Source organism: Heterodontus francisci, chromosome 30 (genome assembly GCF_036365525.1).
Source record: "Heterodontus francisci isolate sHetFra1 chromosome 30, sHetFra1.hap1, whole genome shotgun sequence".
Taxonomy (NCBI): Eukaryota; Metazoa; Chordata; class Chondrichthyes; order Heterodontiformes; family Heterodontidae; genus Heterodontus; species Heterodontus francisci.
In genome coordinates this window covers 46,380,499-46,404,383 of record NC_090400.1, presented here as the reverse complement: position 1 = coordinate 46,404,383, position 23,885 = coordinate 46,380,499, and the positions used below count along the sequence as shown (strand labels likewise).

Below are 23,885 nucleotides of genomic sequence, written 5' to 3'. Positions count from 1 at the left end.
GCTGTAAACCCCTATGGTTCTATGTTTGGGCTTTTCCCTAACAATGTTAACTTGCTTCACAGTAAAAAGGCAGTTCCCAAGAGTAGTTTGTGTCTCCTATTATTCACAACCCGTGTTGTTCTACATGCTATATATGAGTTGGCATGTCCATGTTCAACAATGTGACCCTAATTGTGGCACATCATTCACTGGAGATCGTGTGGCATGGCCATCATGTTTTCCACTCTCTTCCAAAAAGGATAGAACCATTGAAAAGTTATGGCACAGAAAGAGGCCATTCAGCCCATCGTGTCTGCACTGGCTGAAAAAAACCAACCTGCTGGTTATTTGATCAGATTTATGAAAAAGTTCATTTTTACGTATATGCAAAGTGATGCAACAAAATATTTTCTTAGCACAATAGTTACAAGGAGAGGACTCAAAAATCTGCAAGGTTGCCATGTTGTTTGATACCAGGATGGTGTCCTGCAGTGCTGACTCTGCCAGGTCTCTGCAGTGCCCAAGAGTTTCTGCAATGACTTGCACTCCCAGCCAACCCATTCCAAGGCAAATGATGAGTGGGGTAGGCAGGGGTGGTGGTGTGGGTGGGTGCCAAGAGCAGGGACTTCCTTGAGCCAGGAGATCCTTATCCTCACCAAGGACAAAGTCCTGGTGTGGTAGTAGCTGCTAGTATGCCCAGTAAGAAAGGCATAATGGTTTCCACAGTGGCACATTTGGGCCTCAGGCCCCACGAATGAGGCTCCAGGCCTGGCAGGAAGTCATGGATTGTACCTTTACTCAAGAGAAGCACTGGAGCTGAAGGGGAGGAGGCTCTGGTCAAACCACACTCCAAACGGGGTGGTGCGTGAATTTCTGGGTGCATGGTGGGTGGTAAAGACACAGCCATAGTGGTGCTTTTGCCTTTTCCACATACCTTCCCACTGGTCCGGAAATTCTGGCTGAGCCAGTGCTGGTAGATACTATTGGGTGCGATCCTGGTGTAAATCTTCGGACCGCCATCCGTAGAATTTTATTTTTACTGACCAGTTTCCTTAGCTCTTAATACTGTGTCAGACAAAAATGCTTGTGTGATTACTACAGGAACACTGCAGCTTGAATGGAGACCTTTTACATGAAACATTCCCAATTACAGTCCGATTACCATGCAGACAGAATCTCTTTCCAATGAACTGTCTTAACTCAAATTGCATCCCTATCACTAAAAATAAGATGCTAATTGTTAGAACATTTACATTGCTGTTATCTGAAAGCACACTAACCCCTTGAATTGACTCTCTGACAATGCATCTGACCACTGATAGTAAGTAAAATAATGCACAGACTGGAGTGTGTTATCTGCCTGTTACAACCCTCGGATGGCATCATCATCCCGCCAATCCTGAGAGAGGTCACAACCCATTCCTGTTTCTGTTGTTCTTTATATAATACAGGTAAAAATTAATGTCTTACTCTACTTTTGTAACAAAATGAGCTGCTATGTCCTGTGTATACAGTAGGGAATTAGCACACCTTAGTGCAGATTACCAATTGGGCATTAGTCGGGTGGTATGTTAGGAGTATCCGCCCAAGCATTGGTGTGCTGACCTTGCCAAGTTCTTATTGGGGGGTGGGGGGGGTGGGGGGAGGTGGTGGGGGGTGTCTGTTTCACTTACAGAATGTGGGTGAGCTCCCGCCCATATTGGGTTTGGCATTTGTAGTTCACTGAGTCTTTGAAGATCAGGAAATCATACATCAGCAATCTTTAAAGTGCTGTTTATATAGACTGATGGCTAAAATGAAAGGGATGTGGTTGCTTAAAGGTTGTAACCTTGTGTAAGGGCACAAAAATGTTAGTGGCCTTTGCAAAGGCTTTAAATATTTTAATGTATGTTTAAAGCATTTGCAAAGGCTATTTGTGTGAGAAAAATGATTGGTAAGTTGGGACAATAAATGTGGAAGTGGGAAGCCAAGTCTTTGTCTAAGGGAGGGGGAGTGGCACAACACTGTTTGAATTCATCCAAAACTCTGCTGCCCATATCCCAATTCTCACCAGATCCCGTTAACCCATCACTCCTGTGCCTGCTGACCCACATTGACTCCCGGTTCAGCAATGCCTCGAATTTACAGTTCTTATCCTGGTGTTCAAATCCTTGCCCCTCCCTATCTCTGTAACCTTCTCCAGCCCTACAACCCTCTGGGAACTCTGTATTCCTCCAATCTTAGCTTCCAGTGCATCTCCGATTTCCTTTGCCTCACCATTGGCAGTCGTGCCTTTAGTTGTTGGGCCCTAAGCTCTGGAATTCCCTCCCTAAACCTCTCCAGCTCTTTAGCTCTCCCTCCTTTAAGATGCTCCTTAAAGCCAAACCCTTTGAGCTCCATATATAGTGGTGTAAAAGTTTGTCTGATAATGCTCCTGTGAAGCACTTTGGGATGTTTTACTATGTTAACGGTGCTATATAAATGAAAGTTGTTGTTTGTTTGATGCTTGGCAATGTGGGGCAGATGCTTCATGAGGTGATCACAAGGATCAAGTCCCCTTTGTCACTCCAAGGGCACCCTCTCCATAGGACCGCAGTTTGACATGCCAGGAAAGAGATGGAGCTGGAGAATTTCATGGCACAGCTACCCAGCAGCACGCATTCGTTGCAAGTGTTTTTGCAACCAATGACTCTGCTTTGTTACTCCTTTCTTGTGATTCACGTTTTTGCAGCCAGAGCTCCCCTGACAAATCAAAGTCGGTCTGCTTTTGTGTGTAAATCTGGGTGTGAGAGTGCTAGTCAATGGTGATGGGGTGGGGGCACAGTCTGCCTCTGGTACAGCCTGACCTGCCTGGCATCCATCCATGGCTCCTCCTCCCAAGAAACACAATTAGTCGGCAATGCATTGTGCCAATATTACAGGCAATCCAAAAGAAATGGGGAGTGCCAAATCACTTGGCACAAAGCCTCCTGATCAACTGAGCACTGACAAGGTAAAAGGGAACAACTAGCAACAAAAAAAGCTGGAAAAACAATCTCAAAATGCTCTTTTAATGTCTTATCGGCCTCTTCAACTGTACTTTTAGAGCGCTGAGACAAGCCTTCACTATCTCCATCTATAGCAGGATAAGAACAGGCTGGCTTAGGATCCTTCACTGCTCACACCTTACCTACATTTGCATCTGACTTAGGCAGATGAGTGTCAGCAGAACTAAGGCCTCAAGGGCGGGCTCTTTCATACATTCTGGTCCTGCCTCACTCACTGGGCTTTCTGGATAGAGGAGTTAGAAGCCACTGATTTGATACCTGGCCTAATCATCTCCAAAGACCCAATTCCATGTGTACTTGCTCTGCTACTAGCAAGCTACCATTTGTAAGCTCACCCAGATCTCTCGGCAACAAAAAGATGCAACCCCTGTTACAATGCCATCCAGCACCCTACTGCAACAAACATGTGGCCTAAGCACATCTGCCAGTCAAAGCAAGTAATGTATAGACTGTGCATAAAGCTAGAGAAGCAACAGCAGATATGGGGTCCCTTCCCGAAGGCCAGCTGTCCACCAAATGTCCCACTACTAGACCAGCCCCAGTGCTACCTGCTGAGGAGATGGACATCTCAACAAGGACTGTCTACTACTACATCATATTGAAGTACCTCATTCTGTTCTGCACAAGTCCCCACGAACCACTGACCAATGATGACCCCACCCCCCCAATTCTTTTACCTGCAGAACCCCCCCTCCTAATGTATGGAACTCCATAACTATGTATCACCCTTACTGCATTCACCCGCAACTATGGCGAATTGTGTACTATAACATGGACTCTGAGTGAAGCCAAGTTGAGTCTGGAGGTCAATTGAAAATTTCAAAACTGAAATTGATAGATTTTTGTTAGGCTAGGGTATTAAGGGAAATGGAACCTAGGCGGGTAGATGGAATTAAGATACAGATCAGCCATGATCTAACTGAATGCCGGAAGGGGCTTGAGGGGCTGAATGGCCTGCTCCTGTTCCTATATTCCATGGCCTAAGAGCAGGCAAAATTGTTGCATAAAGTAAATTACCAAAGAAAATGCATCTCCACATATAGTACTGTCCCTAATAACTTTGGACATCCGTTGTATACAAGTGGGGTGGGGGTGGGTGGAGGGTAGCGATGAGGGGGTTATGTCCCAGTTTTGGTATGCCATGGGAAATTATATAGTTATTTAAATGTTGTCATCGGGCCTCATTTAAATAGCTGATGGGCTCTTGGACCCAACTGTGTGCTAAATTCAGACATTACATGCATATTTCTGATCAGCTTACACTCATTTAGAATTATCGAATCTTACAGCACAGGAAGAGGCCATTCAGCCAGTTGTGCCTGTGCCAGCTTAAATCTGACAACTTTAATAAAATCCCTTTCACTTGTCCTGTGGTGCTGGAATAGATGCCTCTGCTAATAAAGTTCCCTTGTATTTTTTAGCTTAACTGAAAAGAAAGGCATTTTATGCTCATAGATCTCAAAATCTACCCTCCTGTGTACTATATAGAGATACACCACAGCATAAGTCAAATTCATTATTTTTATAAGGGATTCTGGAAATTTTTGAATTTTTTATTGGCGTATTTAGAATCATATTCTGCAATTATCCGGTAATAACCACAAATAAGCGGCCTTTGTTCTAAGAAAAAGTGTACTTTATCCATATTATAGAGAAATGGCCTCTCCTGAATATATTATTGAGAAATGGCACACTGTATTTAATATAGAACAGCAGCTGAACTCTGTTTATTATGGAGAATGAAGGATCCCTGTGCATGTTGTAGAGAAATCGTTGGAGAGAAATTGGTTTAACTTGTTTTTTTGGGTCAAGCTAAGGAACGTGCTTGGATTACGCACCAGGAGCTGCAGTCCTAAGACCATCCCGAATTGGGCTACCTGACTGATTCTCGCAAACTGTCAATGCCTACCCAGCTCACAGTATTGCTGTGGAGGCAAGAAGATCATTCTTGCCCATCTTCGCTCTACATCAGGGAAAACTCACTGTTTGGTTGCCAGTCCCTTTAGTAACCGCTGAATTGGCAGCTGACTACTGTAGTGCTGCTTAATTCCAGAGCAAGGTTATGAGACGGGCATTCAGTCCCTTCATTAGCATATGCTGGGATGCCAAAATATTGCCTGTGGTGCTGTTTGGGGGCGGAACATAAATTGGTGAAATTGGTGATTTTTGCCCCTTTTCTGCACTGGGATGCAGTTTCTTACAAATATATCCTGGGTGTAGTGAAACAGTGTTGGTGTGTATTTTATGGAGAAATAGTGTATCCTGTGCATAGCAAAGACTTACTGGAATGATACCAGAACTGAAAGGTTGTACAGGAAGGACTGAACAGTCTGCGACTCTTTTCTCTAGAAAAGAAAAGACTTGAGGGATGACCTGATTGAGGTCTTGAAGATTGTGAAAAGGTTTGATAGGGTAGACGCAGAGAAGGCACTTGCGGGCAAGACCAATACTTGGGACCGTAAATGTGAGATAGTCACTAATAAATCCACTGGGGAATTCAGGAGAAACTTCTTTACCTAGAAAAGTTAGAATGTGGAACTTGCTACCACAGGGAGCAGTCGAGATGAATAGCATAGATATATTGAAGGGGAAGTTAGATAAGAACATGAGGGAGAAAGGAATAAAAAGATATGCTGGTAGAGTGAGATGAAGAGGGGTGGGAAGAGGCCAGTGTGGAGCGTAAACACATGGACTTGTTGGGCTGAATGGCCTGTTTTTGTGCTGTAAATATTTGTGATACTGTTTATATCATTCAGTAACAATATGCCCTACATATTATTATAGAGAAATGGCACGTCCTTTGTATGTTATAGAGGATAGCATTCCCTATCTCTATTACAGAGGGATAGCATTCCCTATCTCTATTACAGAGGGGTAGCATTCCCTGTGTATATTATAGAGGCAGCCATAAAGACAGGGCTAAATTGTGGCGAGTCGAAGAGACTTAGTAGTTGGCAGGAAAAAAGACAGAGGCTCAAGGGGAGAGCCAACTGTGCAACAGCCCCGACAAACAAATTTCTCTGCAGCACCTGTGGAAGAGCCTGTCACTCTAGAATTGGCCTTTATAGCCACTCCAGGCGCTGCTTCACAAACCACTGACCACCTCCAGGTGCGTATCCATTGTCTCTCGAGATAAGGAGGCCCAAAAGAAATTATAGAGGGATAGCATTCCCTATCTCTATTACAGAGGGATAGCATTCCCTGTGTATATTATAGAAGGATAGCATTCCCTATGTATATTACAGAGGGACAGCATTCCCTGTGTATATTATAGAGGGATAGCATTCCCTGTGTATATTACAGAGAGACAGCATTCCCTATGTATATTATAGAGGGATAGAATTCCCTACATATATTACAGAGGGATAGAATTCCCTACGTATATTACAGAGGGATAGCATTCCCTGTGTATATTATAGAGGGATAGCATTCCCTGTGTATATTATAGAAGGATAGCATTCCCTATGTATATTACAGAGAGACAGCATTCCCTATATATATTATAGAGGGATAGAATTCCCTATGTATATTACAGAGGGATAGCATTCCCTGTGTATATTATAGAGGGATAGCATTCCCTATGTATATTACAGAGGGATAGAATTCCCTACGTATATTACAGAGGGATAGCATTCCCTGTGTATATCACAGAGAGACAGAATTCACTATGTATATTACAGAGAGACAGCATTCCCTATGTATATTACAGAGAGACAGCATTCCCTATGTATATTACAGAGAGACAGCATTCCCTATGTATATTATAGAGGGATAGCATTCCCTGTGTATATGATAGAGGGATAGCATTCCCTGTGTATATTACAGAGGGATAGCATTCCCTGTGTATATGATAGAGGGATAGCATTCCCTGTGTATATTACAGAGGGATAGCATTCCCTGTGTATATGATAGAGGGATAGCATTCCCTGTGTATATTACAGAGGGATAGCATTCCCTATGTATATTACAGAGAGACAGCATTTCCTATGTATATTATAGAGGGATAGAATTCTCTACGTATATTACAGAGGGATAGCATTCCCTGTGTATATTATAGAGGATCAGTATATGTTGCACATATATAATAAGGAAATATCCAACCCTGTTGTGGATGCTCAGTTGTTGAGTACATTCAAGTCAGCAATCGATAGATTTTTAGCTACTAAGGGAATCAAGGGATATGGGGATAGTGCAGGAAGTTACAGCTAAGGTAGAAGATCAGCCAAGATCTTATTGAATGGTGGAGTAGGCTCGAAGGGCCAAATGGCCGATTCCTGCCCTTACTTCTTATGTTCTCATGTTTGGAATATAAAGATGCGTTTTTTACTGCTGCCAAAGAAGCACCAGGTAAAACTTGAGCACTTGTAGATAGTGCGATGCTTGTGACTGATCCCAGCATTTGAACACAGCATCTGAAACAATAATGTTTACAGTAAGTGTGACACTGAAAGTATAATGAATTCTACTGTTATACTGCAACACTTAGGGACCTTAGCAGGTCATGAGTCCACTGACAGATGCCTGAGAGAACTGAGAAACCAATGCCATGAAAACATATTTATCTTCATCAGTTTCACTGACACCTGTTATCTGCGGATTTCCCAGGCTCGATCCTACATGCCCTACAGTAAGCTTCATGTACTTTACTGACTCAATGCTTAAACTGGCCTCACATTTATCAAATGCCAATCCAATTCTCCTACAACCCAGTCTCTCACAATTCAACCCCCACCCCCACCCATCACCCCCCCCAGCAAGCCTGCCCACCATCCCAACCTGGAATTCAGAAAAGTCCCCTGTAAGTAGAATCGGTGATTCAACACTGCAAGCACTTTCTTTCCTCTGGGAATGTTATTGGTTTATGGGTACTCATTAATCACCTCATATTTCTGGCATCACTTCCTTGATTCCTGAAACGCACTTTCCATTCAGATGAGTGCTGAGCTGCTGCCCACGTCAGGTCAGTTTAAAAACTCCTTCAGAATATTACAGGCATACCCGAATGCAGATTTTAATGGTAACGAACTCGGGAATACATTTTTCTGTCATTTTATTTTAACGAAATGAAATGTTCTGGGTCTATGCATTGTAAATATATTCCACAAGAACTTACCCACAATTTGTACACAACCACAGTAATTCTTTCCCACTACCCCTCCCCCAGAAAAAAGACAGCAGAGTTGTCACTTGTCCTACATGAAGTTAAAACCCTCATGAACCCCAGTTGTATTATCAATAGAGAAACAAAATACAGTGACATCTCTCATTTGCCTTCACAACAACTTTTTTTCAACAGTTCTAACCAACATTTTGCTGCTGTGGTTAAAAACAGCTTGAGTTTGGTGATAGGGACCTCTCAGATTTTATTAGGCAAACTACAGATTCACCGAGCTGTTAAGTAACAAATACAAGAGTATGGCACACTAGAGTGTACGTTAAGAGTAATGAAAATAAGAGAAGGAATAATCATAAAATATGAAATATATGGAATCCTTTCCTTTATTAGCTGAGGTATAGAATATAAGAGCAGAGAGGTTATGCTGGAACTGTATAAATCATTGGTTAGGCCATAACTTGAGTAGTGTGTGCAGTTCTGGTCATCTCATTACAGAAAGGATGTAATTGCACTAGAGAGGGTACAGAGGAGATTTACGAGGATGTTGCCAGGACTGGAAAAATGCAGCTATGAGGAAAGATTGGATAGGCTGAGTTTGTTCTCCTTGGAACAGAGAAGGCTGAGGGGAGATCTGATTGAAATGTATAAAATTTTGAGGGGCCTGGATTGGTGGAGGTGAAGGGCCTATTCACCTTAGCAGAGACGTCAGTGACGAGGGGGCATAGACTTAAAGTGATTGGTAGAAAGATTAGAGGGGAGATGAGGAATTATTTTTTCACCCGGAGGGTGGTGGGGGCCTGGAACTCACTGCCTGAAAGGGTAGTTGAGCAGAGACCCTAAACTCATTCAAAAGGAGTCTGGATATGCACCTCAAGTGCCGTAATCTGCCGGGCTACGGACCAAATGCTGGAAGGTGGGATTAGAATGGTTGGATTGTTTTTCGGCCAGCATAGACACGATGGGCCAAGTGGCCTCTTTCTGTGCCGTAAACTTTCAATGATTCTATTCTTTGAAGCAAATGATCTCTCTCTTTGGCCTGCACATGTGCTTTGCCTATTCTTTAAACTTTTTGGGGCAACTATTTGAAAAAGGCAATTGTTGAAGCTGATGGTGGGTGGTGGTGGTGTGGATCAAAACAACGTAGTGGTTGATCAGCGTATGGGCTTCCACTTTCTTTTGCCCCATTGCTGTGTGAAGCCATTACTGAGATAAACAGCAGTTCCTAGGACTCGAGTCCTGAACCCTGAGAACACATCAGCAGCACTATCTGGGCGACTGAGTTCACCTCGGCGTCCGTGCCTTTTCCTTCTAGCTTTTAAAATTCTTCCCAAAATGGGGGTTTCAGGGGGTGGACTGGGAGCAGGGAATGTACTAGCATTTTATAAATTGCAGAATGGCTCATAACACAGAATACAAGTTTAATAGGAAAAGTCAAAAGCATCAGTAATAAAGGAAGCACCTTTGCAGGCCTTAAAAATCCAGAGGTTTGTACTATCAAGTGAGAGTTCCACATCTTTAATCCACTTTCATACTCAAGTCTAACTACATTTGTCCACACATTATAATTTGTGCAGAGCTCAGACCCACATTAGGAAAACCCTGAAATGACTAACTGGTCGAGATTCCAGTTGTATATTCCTAACACAGTGTTTGCACCAACCTGGGAATCCAGTGACAGGCCAAACAGCACAGTGCTCTCCAGGGTCAAGGACATTTTAAACTGCTTTTGGCAGTCTATCAGCTATATGAGGTTTATTACATATTGACTTAACCCATTAAACCCTTGGCACTTTAGTCAAGAAACTCACTGTCAAATATGACTTGGAGTTGGTCCTCATCCAGGGGTGGCTGTAACAGAAAAAAGGGATGGATTTGGATTAATGAGTGATAGCAACAGTAAAAAGGAATTACATTCTTTTTTTTACTTAACTCTGTAAGCGACAGTTTACTGTTGCTGTTACTCTACCATTAACAATCTTCTGAATACAAACCTAGAATCTCAAAATTTGCCTATGACACCAAACTTGGAGGTGTGGCAAACAGTGAGGATGATATGAACTGCCTGCAACACAACATAGATCGGCTAGCAGAATGGGCACACAGGTGGCAGATGGAATTTAATACTGACAAGTGTGAGGTGACGCATTTTGGCAGAAGGAATAGGGTGAGGCAATATAGACTTAAGGGCACAGTTCTAAAGAGTGTGCAGGAACAGAGGGACCTGGAGGTGCAGGTGCGTTGATCTTTGAAGGTGGCAGGACATATTGAGCATGTGTTTAGTAAAGCATATGGGATCTTGGGTTTCATAAATAGAGACATTGAGTACAAAAACAGGGAAGTAATATTGAACCTTTATAAAGCTCTGGTTAGGCCCCAACTGGAGTATTGCATCCAGTTCTGGTCACTGCACTTTTTTTTATTTGTTCTTGGGATGTGGGCATTGCTGGCAAGGCCAGCATTTATCGCCCATTCCTAATTTCCCTTGAGAAGGTGGTGGTAAGCTGCCTTCCTGAACCGCTGCAGTCCTTGGGGCATAGGTACATCAACAGTGCTGTACGGAAGGGAGTTCCAGGATTTTGACCCAGTGACAGTGAAGGAACGGTGATATTCTTCCAAATCAGGATGATGTGTGGCTTGGAGGGGAACTTGCAGGCGGTGGTGCTGCCCTTGATCTTCTAGATCAGGGTTGTCCAACCTTTTCGGGCGGAGAGCCGCATTACGATTTTTGCTTGGCCCAAGAGGCCGGTGAACAAATTTCAAAAGATAAAGGCATTAAAAATTTATCTTACTAATAAAAACAACAACAAATGTGCATTTTTGTGAAGAAGCTTTAAATGAGAAGACTAATTTATTGACTTACTTTCTCGTCACTATATTGAAAACTGATTTAATGATATACCTGGTATTGTTTTTGCTTGCATAAGTAGTCAATCTCTGCCCATACACTTGATATAGTGATGCAGAGTATTCTGCATAGATGTCCACCTTTCAGGAGAGACCTTGATCTGTCTCCCCCCCTCTCCCTGTGCTCTGTGTGTGTGTCTTGTTTCCTTTTCCCTCTCCTTTCCTCTCTAGGACTAGGGGACACAGATTGAAAGTTTTGTGCAAAATATCCAGGGGGAATATGAGGAAGCACTTTTTTTATGCAGCGGGTGGTCATGACCTGGAACTCGCTGCCTACGTGGGTGGTGGAAGTGGAGACAATCAATGACTTCAAACGAAATTGGATGGCCACCTGAGGGAAATAGACCTGCAGGGCTACAGGGATCGAGCTGGGGAGTGGGACTGACTGCTTAGCTCCATGGAGAGCTGGCATGGACTCGATGGGCCGAATGGCCTCCTTCTGTGTCATAAATGACTCTATGACTCTCTATATCCGTATTCTTAGCAAATTACTTTAGGCCAGGTAGCACACCTGTAGAGCTTGCAGAATTTAGGGGCAGGGGCTCTCGTATTTAAATTTCCTTTTGTAATTAATCAGATTAATTACAAATACAGACATTAAAACAGACCTGATGTTTTCTAACTTAATGAGTCCAAGTACATTCCGTGAGTAATTATGAAATTCTTTCTTTTTTTTCCTCTCAAATTCTGAAGCAGTCAATGAATGAATTTTGAACTGTGTAAAACAAGATAGGGTAGGTTGCAGATCCCCTACACATTGTGGTCAAACTGCACAGGATTGCAGTTTGGAGGGACCTGCAGTCATGTGCTGAACCTCTTTGCTGAATTCTCTTCCTCCCCACCTTTTTCAAACGGCATTTGGTGTAAGTTAATGCAGGGTGTAAACAGGAAGGAAAAAGCACACAATGTACAGCTGCTGCACGTAAAATGCGACGCCTGAAATGTCCTTCGCAGTACCCAAGGTGAAGGCCATACTCCCTCTATTTCCATACTGTCTAAACAAGCTCCAACTCCTTCATCCATTTACCCTAGGGATCCAGCAAGAAATAACATACCTGTTTGGATCAACTCATCCATTATCCATAACTGCTGGGTGTCTTGTTCTTCACGGTGCACATAATTCCCTTTTGTGCTACTACTCCTGTGTCTATGACAGGTCACCAAGAGCTGGGACAGAGATGTTTTGCTGGATTCATTAACTTTACTGCAGTGCCTCATTGGAGGACAGGAAACCCAAGTTTCTCAAAACAGACTTGTGTGTGGGTTTCAGGGTGATTTCCACAACATAGAACCTTAGCTTTGTCTCCATGCTGTGTGTCACCTAATTTGTAGCAGTCTTCATATTAAATTTTTTTACTTACTTACTCAAATCCTAATTAATACTTCTCTGCGCAAAAACAGTATTTTTTGCATCTACCTACTAAGAACAGCTTGAATTTCATACTGATCATACCTGTCCTTCATCCCTATATTAAGGCAGGATGAAGTTGCACCGGCTTTTACTAAGCTCTTGGTCACATGTCCTAGTATCTCCTCCTAGATCCTTATTGTAGAGGACCTTGATTTCTATGCAGTATACTAGTGATTGTTCCTCAACTTTAACAAAACACACGGCCAATTGCCATTGAAATCGGTGAGAATTAGGCAGATTCTACAATGAGGGCATTCTACAATGGGCAGGTTCTACGCTGTGAGGGTTCTACAATGGGTGGGTTCTACAATGTGAGGGTTCCACGATGCAAGGTTTCTATGATGGGAGAGTTCTACGATATGAAGGTTCTACAATGGGAGGTTTCTACAATGTGAGGGTTCTACGATGTGAGGGTTCTACAATGTGAGGGTTCTATGATGGGAGGGTTTTACAAAGGGAGGGTTTACGATTGTAGGTTTCTACAGTGTGAGGATTCCCTGATGGGAGGTTTCTACATTCGGAAGTTTCTACATTGCAAGGGTTCTACGCTGGCAGGGTTTTATGTTGGGAGGGTTTTATGATGGGAGGGTTTTATGATGGGAGGGTTTTACGATGGGAGGTTTCTACATTGGGAGGGTTTTATGATGGGCGGCTTCTACGTTGGGAGGGTTTTACGATGGGAGGGTTTTGCAATGGGAGGTTTCTACGTTGGGAGGGTTTTACGTTGGGAGGGTTTTACGTTGGGAGGGTTTTACGTTGGGAGGGTTCTACATTGGGAGGGTTTTACATTGGGAGGGTTTTACATTGGGGGGTTCTAAGTTGGGAGAGTTCTACGTTGGGAGAGTTCTACGTTGGGAGGGTTTTACATTGGGAGGGTTCTACGATGGGCGGTTTCTACATTGGAAGGGTTCTACAATGTGAGGGTTCCCTAATGGGAAGGTTCTACGATGGGAGGTTTCTATGAGGGAAAGGTACTACAATGGGTGGGGCAATCCATTCCACCAAGTTACTGCCCCTGGCAGTGACAATGAAAATTACCAAATTCCTCTTTAAAAATTAGCTGTTTGACAGGGAGTTCAAGTCCCCATCTGAAAAATAAGCCTCTCCAAAATCTTACCAGTGCCATTTGTTTTTCCTTAGTTTTGTGAACTACGCAGCTTTATTAACCTTATTTTTATCCCTGCTGCCAGTTCTATGTCTTGTTAGCTGCTTGAGAGGTATAACATGAGCATTGTTCTGGCTGCAGGGTGATTCTCTGTCATTCCTGGCTTTGAATTCATGTTACACTTCGATTGGCAGGTGTTACATTCAACTAAAAAGGAGTTATTAGCCTTTTTGAGAAAAAGAAAATGTGATCCCTATTCTTTTCATATCTTCATCCCTGAAACTTGTGTTAACTCATTAGAGATATTGTACAACCAAGCACCATTGGGGTGTTGTAATTGTAATCGTACTGCAAAAAAACCTAAATAGGACCTAAACAAGAGTTTATTACTGTAACAGTTAACAATTTAACACACTCATAAACAGGGAGTGCATAGCAGTGAAATTGGCTGGTAATAGAAGGAAGAAAGAGTTGTATTTATATGGCGCTGTTCGCAACCTCAGGACATCCCAAAGCACTTTACAGCTGATGAAGCTCTTTTGAAGTGTTGTCACTATTGTAATATAGGAAATTCCACAGCCAGTTTGCGCACAGCAAGCTCCCAAAACAGTAACGTGATAATATCAAGATAATCTGTTTTAATGATGTTAGTTGAGGGATAACTGTTGGCCAACAACACCAGGGAGTACTCACTTCTCTTCTCCGAACTAGTGCCATGAGATCTTTGATGTCCACCTGAGGGAGAAAATGGAGGCTTGGTTTAACATCTCATCCAAAAGACATCACCTCCAACAGCGCAGCATTGCCTCAATGTCAGCCTGGATTGGTACTCAAGTACCTGGAGTGGGACTTAAACCCACAATCTTTTGACTCTAGGTGAGAATGCTACCATTGAGCCATAGAACCAGATCATGTCCAGTTCAGGGTTGTACCGTGCAGATTGTTATCAAATTTGATGATAGATATAAATCAAAAATCAACGTGGGCATTCAAGATGAGAAGTCCATCAAGAGAAGAAGGATGGCATGGCCTAAAATGGGCAAAAATGAAACAACAGCACATTACTGCAAAATCAGTGTAAAGGGCAGGACCATCTAGACAAGAAGCACCCATTGGAGAAGAGTGGGTGCAATATGCAAAATATGAACTCTAGCAGAGGTGGACTCGATTGCCTTCTGAATTCATGGATAAAGTCAATCTTTGTTTAATACCTCCTGGTGCCTGGCATGTTTCCAAGATAATAGAACTCATTTTAAACAAAGGCTGTAAAAATGGCATTCTGTAACAGTAAAGTGTAATGAAAGGAAGTAAAAGTTCCTGGAGTGCTTGGTTCATGAAGGATTGTGTTGCAGGTTGACAAAGTTTAGTGACTAACTTGAAAAGTTGTCTGTTGCACCCTGTGAGATCCTTCAACTTGAGGAAAGTTTTACAAGTGCCTAAGGTTTGAGGTGCAACCAAATTTACTGGTTATTTGGAGTCTGCTTTAGGCAGTCAGAAGCTTTGGCTTTATACAAGGTAACAACAGAATTGGGAAAGAGACTTCAGAAACTCACTTCACAGAGCTACCTAGTGGTCACAGCTTGCAACTACCTTGTGACGGTTGACATGACAATTCACAATGGCATATGTTGACATAAAGGTATGACTAAAAGTCATGACATTTTTTGTAATTACGTAAGGTATGTGAACGGGAAGTGCATGCCCTAAACAAGATTTTTAATAATATATCGATGTTGGTATATAAGCATGTTGGAAGATTACCACCCATGAACCATTTTAACATTCAGCTTCTACCCTCCAAGGTTTCTGGTCTCCTTTCTTGTGGTAAATGGTGACATATAGCAAAGATTTCTATTTCATTTCTCTTGTCAGACCCTCGGTAGCTGAGCGCTGTTTCTGAAGCACAGAGCAATGTTCATGAGTAACCAACCAAATGGATATCAGCAATCTTTTTAAAGAGCTTTTGCTGACAGTTTATGAGGAAATGCAACAAAATTATGGGGGATTTGCCAAATTATTTTCTTCCTGGATATCTGCATTGATAGATTCCTTATTGTTTGCACCATGTTGATTTAATCCCAATAATCTATTGACCTACCTGGACCCTGCAGAAAACTAGCAATCACTACTTACGCATGTTCAAAGATAGTGTTGACAATAGTGACTTTATGAGAGTTAAGATTTGAGACCTGGAAGCTGGAAAAATTTTATTGTCTTCTTTGTTGCAATTATTTAAAATATGCCAACTTTCTGAAAAGCTAAATGGAAACCAAACTACTTCAAATGTAACTACTTTGTGTGGTCGTCACATACTGCTACTACTATGGCTTTCTTGGGCCATGGAGCCTCCAGAAAGGAAGGCACTCCCTCGGGAAGCTGCTGGGAGGCTGCCTCAATGTAGCTGGTAGTCTCCTCATGTGACGGGTGGCTGTTCTGAGGCCCGTGAAATCCCGGCAGCCTGGTAAAATGGCTGTTAATAGGCTAATTAATTGGACTAATTGTCCGTCCACTTCCAGACGCACTGCTGTTCCCACCTTTCGTAATATCCCATGGCGGCAGGAGCACTTCGGGCTTCCCTCCTGACACCTTTCGTCGGCATTTTACCACCCTTCCCGCCTCCCAGCCTGTCTCCAAAGGGCTGGGGAAATTCTGGACCGCAAGTTTAAAAAAAGCACTATGATAGGTGGTTAAAATGTTAATAAGTTAAACTCTAATGTTGTTTCCACAGACTGTCAATAATAAGACATTGGTGAGACAATCTCAGCAGTGATAAAAGCCCTTGTAACCATTGCACTGGGAAGTCTTTGATTCCTTTTTGGCTGTGTACAGAGCGGAATTTAAAAAAGAAACAGAGGCAGAGACACAGACAGCCAGTCAGGTTATAAAAACAGAATGCTGCAAAGACATTCAGGCTACTAGAAGATTAGAGTGCAGGAAAGTGGTTAGGAATTGCTTTGTGTAAGCGAAGCAAAGGAACATACCAATGTGTGGAATGTGCCATATTCATTATTCTGTATAATTACATGAGATCATAACTATTTCTCTTGTTGTTCACTCACTGTTAAATAAAGCAACTTAACAATTTGTTTCTGATCTCATCTTACCAAGTGTTTTCTGGGTCTGTCTTTGAAGAAATTAAGGAAGCAGAAGTGCTAACAAGAAGAATAACCACTTCGGATGATATTGTTACAGCTCTGGGTTACACTTTCATATAGTTAATCATCGAGCAGTATGGGCACATGCCTAAACATAAGACGCTCGGCGCTTATGGGAGTGATTAGCATTGTTGTCCCTGAGAGATTAGCTAGGCCTTAAACATCTAGTCTCAGGTCTGGAGTATAGTCATTATGTTTAACTGCTAGTTTGGCCTGTCCCTTTAAGCCAAGTGCTCGTGTACTGCTAATCTGACCTGTCCTTTAAAACCGCGGCTCATCAACTCCCTGGCAAATGCAGATAAATTAAGGCAATTGCTAAAATGATAGCAAATTTCCAGAGAAATACCTAGCTGTCTCTTTTTGTTATGGATTGTTTTGCATCTATAACAACAGTTTGAATTGTGATGCCTTTGTGTGATGGATGTGCGTTATATGCAAGAAGTTTTTATATATATGTGGTGTTGTGAGTTGGAGGCTACAATGTTTTATGATAATAGGGATGTGATAGAGAAAGTGTTACAAGAAGTAAATGTGACACTTACAAGTAAAGTCTACTCTGCACAAGACTTTTATTATATTACATGCAGATCTACCATGGCATTGCTCAAGGTGAGTGGTAGTTTGACTAGAGTGTTTCCAACAAAGTAAGATGGCAAAAATATTATAGGAAGTAAATGTGACTTAGAGGAAGTCTGTACTATATAGAAAACTTTTAATGTATTATTGTCAATTTTCCATGGCATTGCCCATGATCAGTTGGGGAATATAAGCATTTTTATGCACAAAATGGCAATAGTGGAGGGGAAAGTGCTCACTAGAGCCACCTAGTGGCCAAAGCTTGCAAATACATTGTTACAGTTGACATAATAAAATTGAATGGAAATTGTTGATATCACAATTTACAATGGTAAACGTTATTAAGAAAAAGGTTTTTCGATATGAAGTGTAAAATCTGTGAAAGACATTCTCCACTTATAGTTATTCTGGTATTACTATTTCACAAAGCACCTCACATCTTTTAGATGTTAGTGTGAAATATGGATTTTCACCTTATGTTTGTTTCGCAGTATTTTATGACAACATTCTCCCAGGATGTTTTGACCTACTGTATTGAGCCCTCAAAGATCTTGCTGATTTCAGCTTTCATGGTTGATGAAGTGCAGCAAGTAATCTGAAGAAGACTTGATCAAAAACTCCTGGAAGAATTCACCATGCAAATTCATTTCAGTGTATGCATATTGGTGCTGTGCAAAGTCATACCACATCTGGAGTATTGTGTGCAGTTTTGGTCTCCTTATCTGAGGAAGGATGTTCTTGACATGGAGGGAGTGCAAAGAAGATTTACTACGCTGATTCCTGGGATGGCAGGATTGACGTATGACGAGAGATTGGGTTGACTAGGCCTATATTCGCTAGAGTTTAGAAGAATGAGAGGGGATCTCATTGAAATCTATGAAATTCTAACAGGACTAGACAGGTTAGGTGCAGGGAGGATGTTCCTGACGGCTGGGGAGTCCAGAACCAGGGGTCACAGTCTCAGGATATGGGGTATGCCATTTAGAACCGAGATGAGGAAAACTTTCTTCACTCAGAGGGTGGTGAACCTGTTGAATTCTCTACCGCAGAAGGCAGTGGAGGCCAAGTCATTAAATATATTCAAGATGGAGATAGATATATTTCTTAATGCCAAAGGGATCAAGGGATAAGGGGAGAAAGTGGGAACAGGGTACTGAATTAGATGATCAGCCATGATCTTTTTTGAATGCCGGAGCAGGCCCGAGGGGCCGAATGGACTACTCCTGCTCCTATTTTCTGTGTTTCTAGGTATGTTTCTATGTTTCATACAGAAGAAAAGGTACCAGGTTCAGTGACCAGGTTATCTGGTTTGAACTGGGGCAACTGTGGGAGAGCCATAATTAGCATCCTTGGGTTAGGAAAGGCAAAAGAATCAGTCAGGATTCCCAGTCTTGATCATAATATCCAGGGACTCCTGGTGGCAAGTGCATATATATGGATATTTGATGAGGATAAGATCAGGTTCACTGTGCAGACTGGAATGGTTACTTTGGAAAGTACAGGAGGGTAACAACCCCTGTGGAACTGAACTCTGGCATTAATGCCTTCAGGAATGTACAGGTAACAGAGTCACTAAGGACTTCACAAGCACTCATGTAAGATACTGTTAACAGCCAAAGCAAGAATGGACTTTCCTCCTTTTGACAGTTTTACAGGAGACTGAATTGTAAAATAAAGGCTTTTTATTAGGCTCTGGATCATTGTTGGGCCAAATGGGCAACAGAACCAGTTAAGTGTTTTACTGTCTTGCTGATGTTTACAAGGAAAACCATTGCAGCTTGGGCTTGGGTTAAAGACATGGAAACAGAGTCCTTGACTGCATTTACGTGGAAAATTGATGAACCTTCATGGAAGCTTTACAAAAATTAATTTTTAGTCATTAGCATAAGGTCATAGAAATGTACTCAAAAACAGGGAGGCAGCGGCGTAGTGGTATTGTCACTGGACTAGTAACCCAGAGACCCAGGGTATTGCTCTGGGGACATGGGTTCAAATCCCACCACAGCAGAAGGTGGAATTTGAATTAAATTAATAAAATAAATCTGGAATTAAAGCTAGTCTAATGATGGCCATGAAACCATTGTCGATTGTTGTAAAAACCCATCAGGTTCACTAATGTCCTTTAGGGAAGGAAATCTGCTGTCCTTACCTGGTCTGGCCTACATGTGACTCCAGAACCACAGCAATGTGGTTGACTCTTACATGCCCTCTGACATGGCCTAGCAAGCCACTCAGTTAGGGCAATTAGGGATGGGCAATAAATGCTGGCCTGGCCAGCGATGCCCACATCCCATGAATGAATAAAAGATTTTTTAAAAATTACTTCATCACTCCTTTAATCAAATACCTCCATTTTAATATCCAAATGATGTTGATCTGAGTAGCTAACTCTCATGTCAGAAAATTAATAATCAATCAGCAACGGTTATATTAATATGATTTGTGAATGTGGTAAGCAAGGCAATGCTGTAGTCCTTCAGAAGGGACTTGACAATTTCCTGAAGGAGTAGGACATTGGGTGTATGGGTTAGTTATGCCTGGTTAGTGATGTATCATGGGCAATCATCATTCGCTGGAGTTGCCTCATTGCCTTTGGAATCACGGAGGAATTTTCCTGAGTTTTTATTGAAACTGATCAGTGGTTTCTCCCCTTTCATTGTTTTGCCTCTTCAGGAGTTATTGTTGTTGGGGAGAGAGGTGCACATGGTCACACTACCTAGTGGCTAGGGGGAAGCATCAGTAGGCCTAATGATACTTTCTAGCCTGAATCTTCATAGCTTTGCACTTTAATAATGATTGAAAAGTTGCTTTGTCCACTATGTGCATTGACATCATAAAACATCATAAAACATTCTTTTTGAATGTAATATTTTTGGATTATAAAAGTTAGAAACAACCTTGATGAAAGCCATCCTAATATTGCTTTGCAGTAAAAAAGGGCTATTCCGACTAGTCCATTGTCTTCCTTGTAGATATGAATCCCATTATTTCTGCCCACTTTTCACTGGTCTACACATTGAGTTGAGCCAAGAGAGAAGCTGGACGGAAGGGAATGAGGCATTTGTTCTTGTCCTTGCCTATTGCTCCTTTGAACCAGCCACTGTTTGCTTATCAAAAGTGGCCTGGTGAGGGTTATCCCTCCACTATCTCCTCCCCACGGGTGAGGCAGCACCACATTCAATGCCTCCCGACAGCTGAGAGCAGGCACTCAGCAGGGTATGGCAATGTTGTGAGCCCACATCCAGCCACTCCATGACATTGCAAGTTGTGCTACGTTTTTCCATTTGGCCTATTAATTGAATCTCCATAACTTTAACAAAGGAATGAATCATTTCCCAAGTTGACTGTGAAAATATTTTATTCTAACTTTCTCCACTCCCGAATCTCTGGCCCAGCTGGAATAGAATCCCCTCCGGTAAGCTCACTGGATTGTCCAATATTTATGCATGAGCCGCAGTTGTGAAATATCCCTGGATAGTAATCAGGGGCTGCTTCTATTCCTCCCTAAAATTGAAGCCAATTGTAGTTAGGATCAGCTAACTCAGAGTAAACTCTGTAACACTTAACTGGTGGTGCATTTACCCACTGAGCCACATAGGGAACCAGAGGCCTCAAACACTTTTAGAAAAGTAACAAATTATTCTCGTACATCTGTGATAGTTTCTGTGATGTCTGAGCAGCTTCTAGAAGGAGTTGCTGAAAGAACAAACTAGTCTTACAATGTCGGAAACATGAAGGAAGTTGGCAACTGTGAAATATGGTGACAACAGTTACATTGAAATATTCAATAATGCCATCACCCCGTCATTGCACAATGTTTGCCCTAGACATGAGTAAACTGCTCATGTTGGCAATTTTCCAGCTATGAACTGAGTTTTGTTTTCATTGCCACTGAAAGGCTGCTTTCAAGGGACTATGATCGAGTGACGACTCAACAAATTTATCAATCATAAAAAACGCAACTTACGATAATTGAGCTCATTTTTCATAGTGCAAATGGTTTGTAGCTCAATCTGTTCTATTTTTCAGCCACTCTGCTCCTGTGCTCTGGAACTCTCTGTCTTGGTTCTTCTGGCTTGTCACTTCCCTCTCCGCTTTTAAAAACCTTCTCTCTGCCTGTGCCTTGCTCCACCTGCCCTAACCCTCACCATTTTTCTCTTTTTCCCTCCAGCTTAGTATCCACTGTTTTTCCTCTTTAGCCATGTTCTATAGGTATTAGTCTTGGCTCAGGAGGGGCATCTCTGTCTCTGAGTCAGCAGCTTGTGTGTTTAAACCCAACTCCAAGATTTGAGCACATAATCTAGGCTGATGTTTGAGTGCAGTACTGAGGGAGTGCTGCCATCCTTTAGATGAGATATTAAACCAAGGCAAACATAAAATATCCCTTAGCACTTTTTGAATTCACCCCTGTACTGGCCAACATTCATTCCTTAACCATAACCTAAAACAGATTATCTGGTCATATATCTCATTGTTGCTTGTGGGAACTTGTTGTGCAAACATTGATTGCCATGGTTTGCCTAATTAACAACAGTGGCTGCATTGAAAAAGTACTTAATTGGCTATGAAGCGCTTTGGATGGTTCTTTCATTCCTGCACGTGAGGTTCACTGCAGAACTGCAATTTGTTGTTGTCTGTCCATGTTTTTGTCAAATTTATTTTTTTTCATTTTATCTTTCTTTTCTCCCCATTTTCTCCCCTTTCTTCCCTCGTAGGCCACTCGCTGCCCGGTATCTTCCTCCATGAAGGAAGTCAAGGTGCTCTTGGCTATGAACATCTCCACAACCATCAGTGCCCCAACATGGCCAGCTGGCAGGAGGTGCTACTCAGTCAGGGTGAGCCGGGCAGTAGTGTTTTTATTTCCTCAGGATGTTATGCCTCACTAACAAAACTTGCCCAACCGAGGCAAAGCTTGGGCAGTCTGAGAGTTGGACTCAGTAGTCTTAATATTGGGAGAGACTCTCAACCCCACCTTCTTCTCCCCCATTATCAAGTTGGACTGGGAGTAACTCCTCTTCTGCCATAATCCATGGTTATAAACAGCAGTCTTCGAGTCTGATGCTAACTTTATCTCTTGTTCATTCAAGAGTGCAAGGTTTAAAGTAGCTGCTTCACTAACATGGCAGTACTCTGCTCACATGTATCTTCCTGTTCATAAGTTCACAAGATCTGACGTGATGTTAATTTGTGTTGTGCTACCATCCTGTTTAATGTGACACAGCAGATTACTTCTGATCAGATGGGTATCTAACCCCTGAGAAAGCTACACAGATTCTGTTAACCTGCTTTGAAGTTCACACTCTCTTACTTTAGGGGCACCACACCACTCAAAGAAAAACCAAGAGAATTTAGGCACAGGTTGGCAAAAGTCAAGTATTAGGGGCACACAAATATGCACAGGGGGTACTGTAGGAGTTTAACCAGCTGAAATCAAGTAGCTTACCAAAGCAGAGCACGTCCTACTACTTATCCATTTGATCCATTTGGTCCACCCTTCCCATCATGGCATTGACTTGAGGGATTATTTGGAGCTGAGTGGGAAAATCCCAGGCTGCAGTGACAGTCCTATCCTTCCAAGTGCAGTTAATAAGCCAGACTGGTTCATCAATCATCAACAGCAACTTGGAGATTTGCTGATCTGCTGGGTTCATGTGTCAGATTGTCTTCCATGTGACTAACTGCCATTGCAGGTCACGGCCCAGACAGCTTCCTGTTCAGAATTAATGGGGGGGGACGTCTAGCAATTTCAAAGAAAATCAGAGTTTTGTCATAAGTTACGAGTCAGGATTGCATCAAGATTGTATCACATAATGCAGCTTGAAAAAAACAATGGAAAATTACTTTTAACAGAAAAAATCCAGAAGGGCTGAAATTCTTAATTGTATTTAGCTTTATCATCTTGGTTTTTCCTCCATTATAAAGTTAAATGCCTCCTTTGACATGTGTCATGCATTTGATGTTCTTATCACATTTAGTTTTGCGCCCAGTACTGTTGGTCTTCTTGTCCTGTTACTTACTGGGAATGCAGGCAGGACATTGACTGACATACTCAAATACACCAGAGACCTTTCACCTTTGCCCCCCACCACCGTCAGTGTTTACTTCATGTGTTCTTTTTGTTTGCTCTCAGTGGGCCTTGTCGTTTCAGAGGCTAAAACACAATTCAATCTATTTCAGTAAATTTGATTTTCAATCTATTTTGTGCAGGAGGCGTGCGGTATGGCCAGCAAGGTACCAGTGAAGTCTCCTCTTCCACAGCAATCAGCCACCATGGTAACAGTGCCATGGTAACAAGCCAAACAGTTTTACAGCAAGTCTCACCAGCCAATCTGGACCCTGGCCACAGTCTGCTGTCACCTGATGGCAAGATGGTAAGTACACCTGCACCATTGTAACTGCAATGCTGATAAGATAAGAGTCTGAGAAGGCAAAACAAACAAGTCTTTTTTTAATGGTGGACAGACTCATACAAAACAATGAGAGCATTGTAGGAAAGGAAGGTCTGGAATCCAAAGTAAATTAGGACTGAAAAGCAGTGCTCTAACCCTTAGCCTGCATCGCACTAAAGGTGCTAGTTCTGTACTCAACCAATAAAGCTGACAAAGAAACTTTT

The 23,885-nt window shown here is 42.3% G+C and overlaps 1 protein-coding gene and 1 long non-coding RNA gene across 8 annotated transcripts in view; one reads left to right on the top strand and one right to left on the bottom strand.

Annotated features, from left to right (window-relative positions):
* Positions 1-12,209, bottom strand: part of LOC137346731 (uncharacterized) — a 32,460-nt gene extending 20,251 nt beyond the window's left edge. Inside the window, exons 1-2 of the long non-coding RNA XR_010968776.1 lie at positions 12,081-12,209; positions 9,930-9,969 (exon numbers count right to left, since the gene is read on the bottom strand). This is a non-coding gene — a long non-coding RNA (uncharacterized lncRNA). The remainder of the gene's footprint in view (positions 1-9,929; positions 9,970-12,080) is intronic.
* The window catches only part of LOC137346729 (hepatocyte nuclear factor 1-beta-like), a 91,637-nt gene that overhangs the window by 28,181 nt on the left and 39,571 nt on the right, over positions 1-23,885 (top strand). For 5 of the 7 annotated variants that reach the window (XR_010968769.1, XR_010968770.1, XM_068010490.1 and 2 more), the window contains exons 5-6: positions 21,988-22,107; positions 23,480-23,643. Coding sequence is in view for 5 of the 7 variants with exons in the window: in XM_068010490.1 (XP_067866591.1) it covers positions 21,988-22,107; positions 23,480-23,643 (284 nt within the window). In the remaining 2 variants the exon portion in view is untranslated. The remainder of the gene's footprint in view (positions 1-21,987; positions 22,108-23,479; positions 23,644-23,885) is intronic. The other 2 variants (XM_068010493.1, XM_068010492.1) reach the window with 1 other exon arrangement.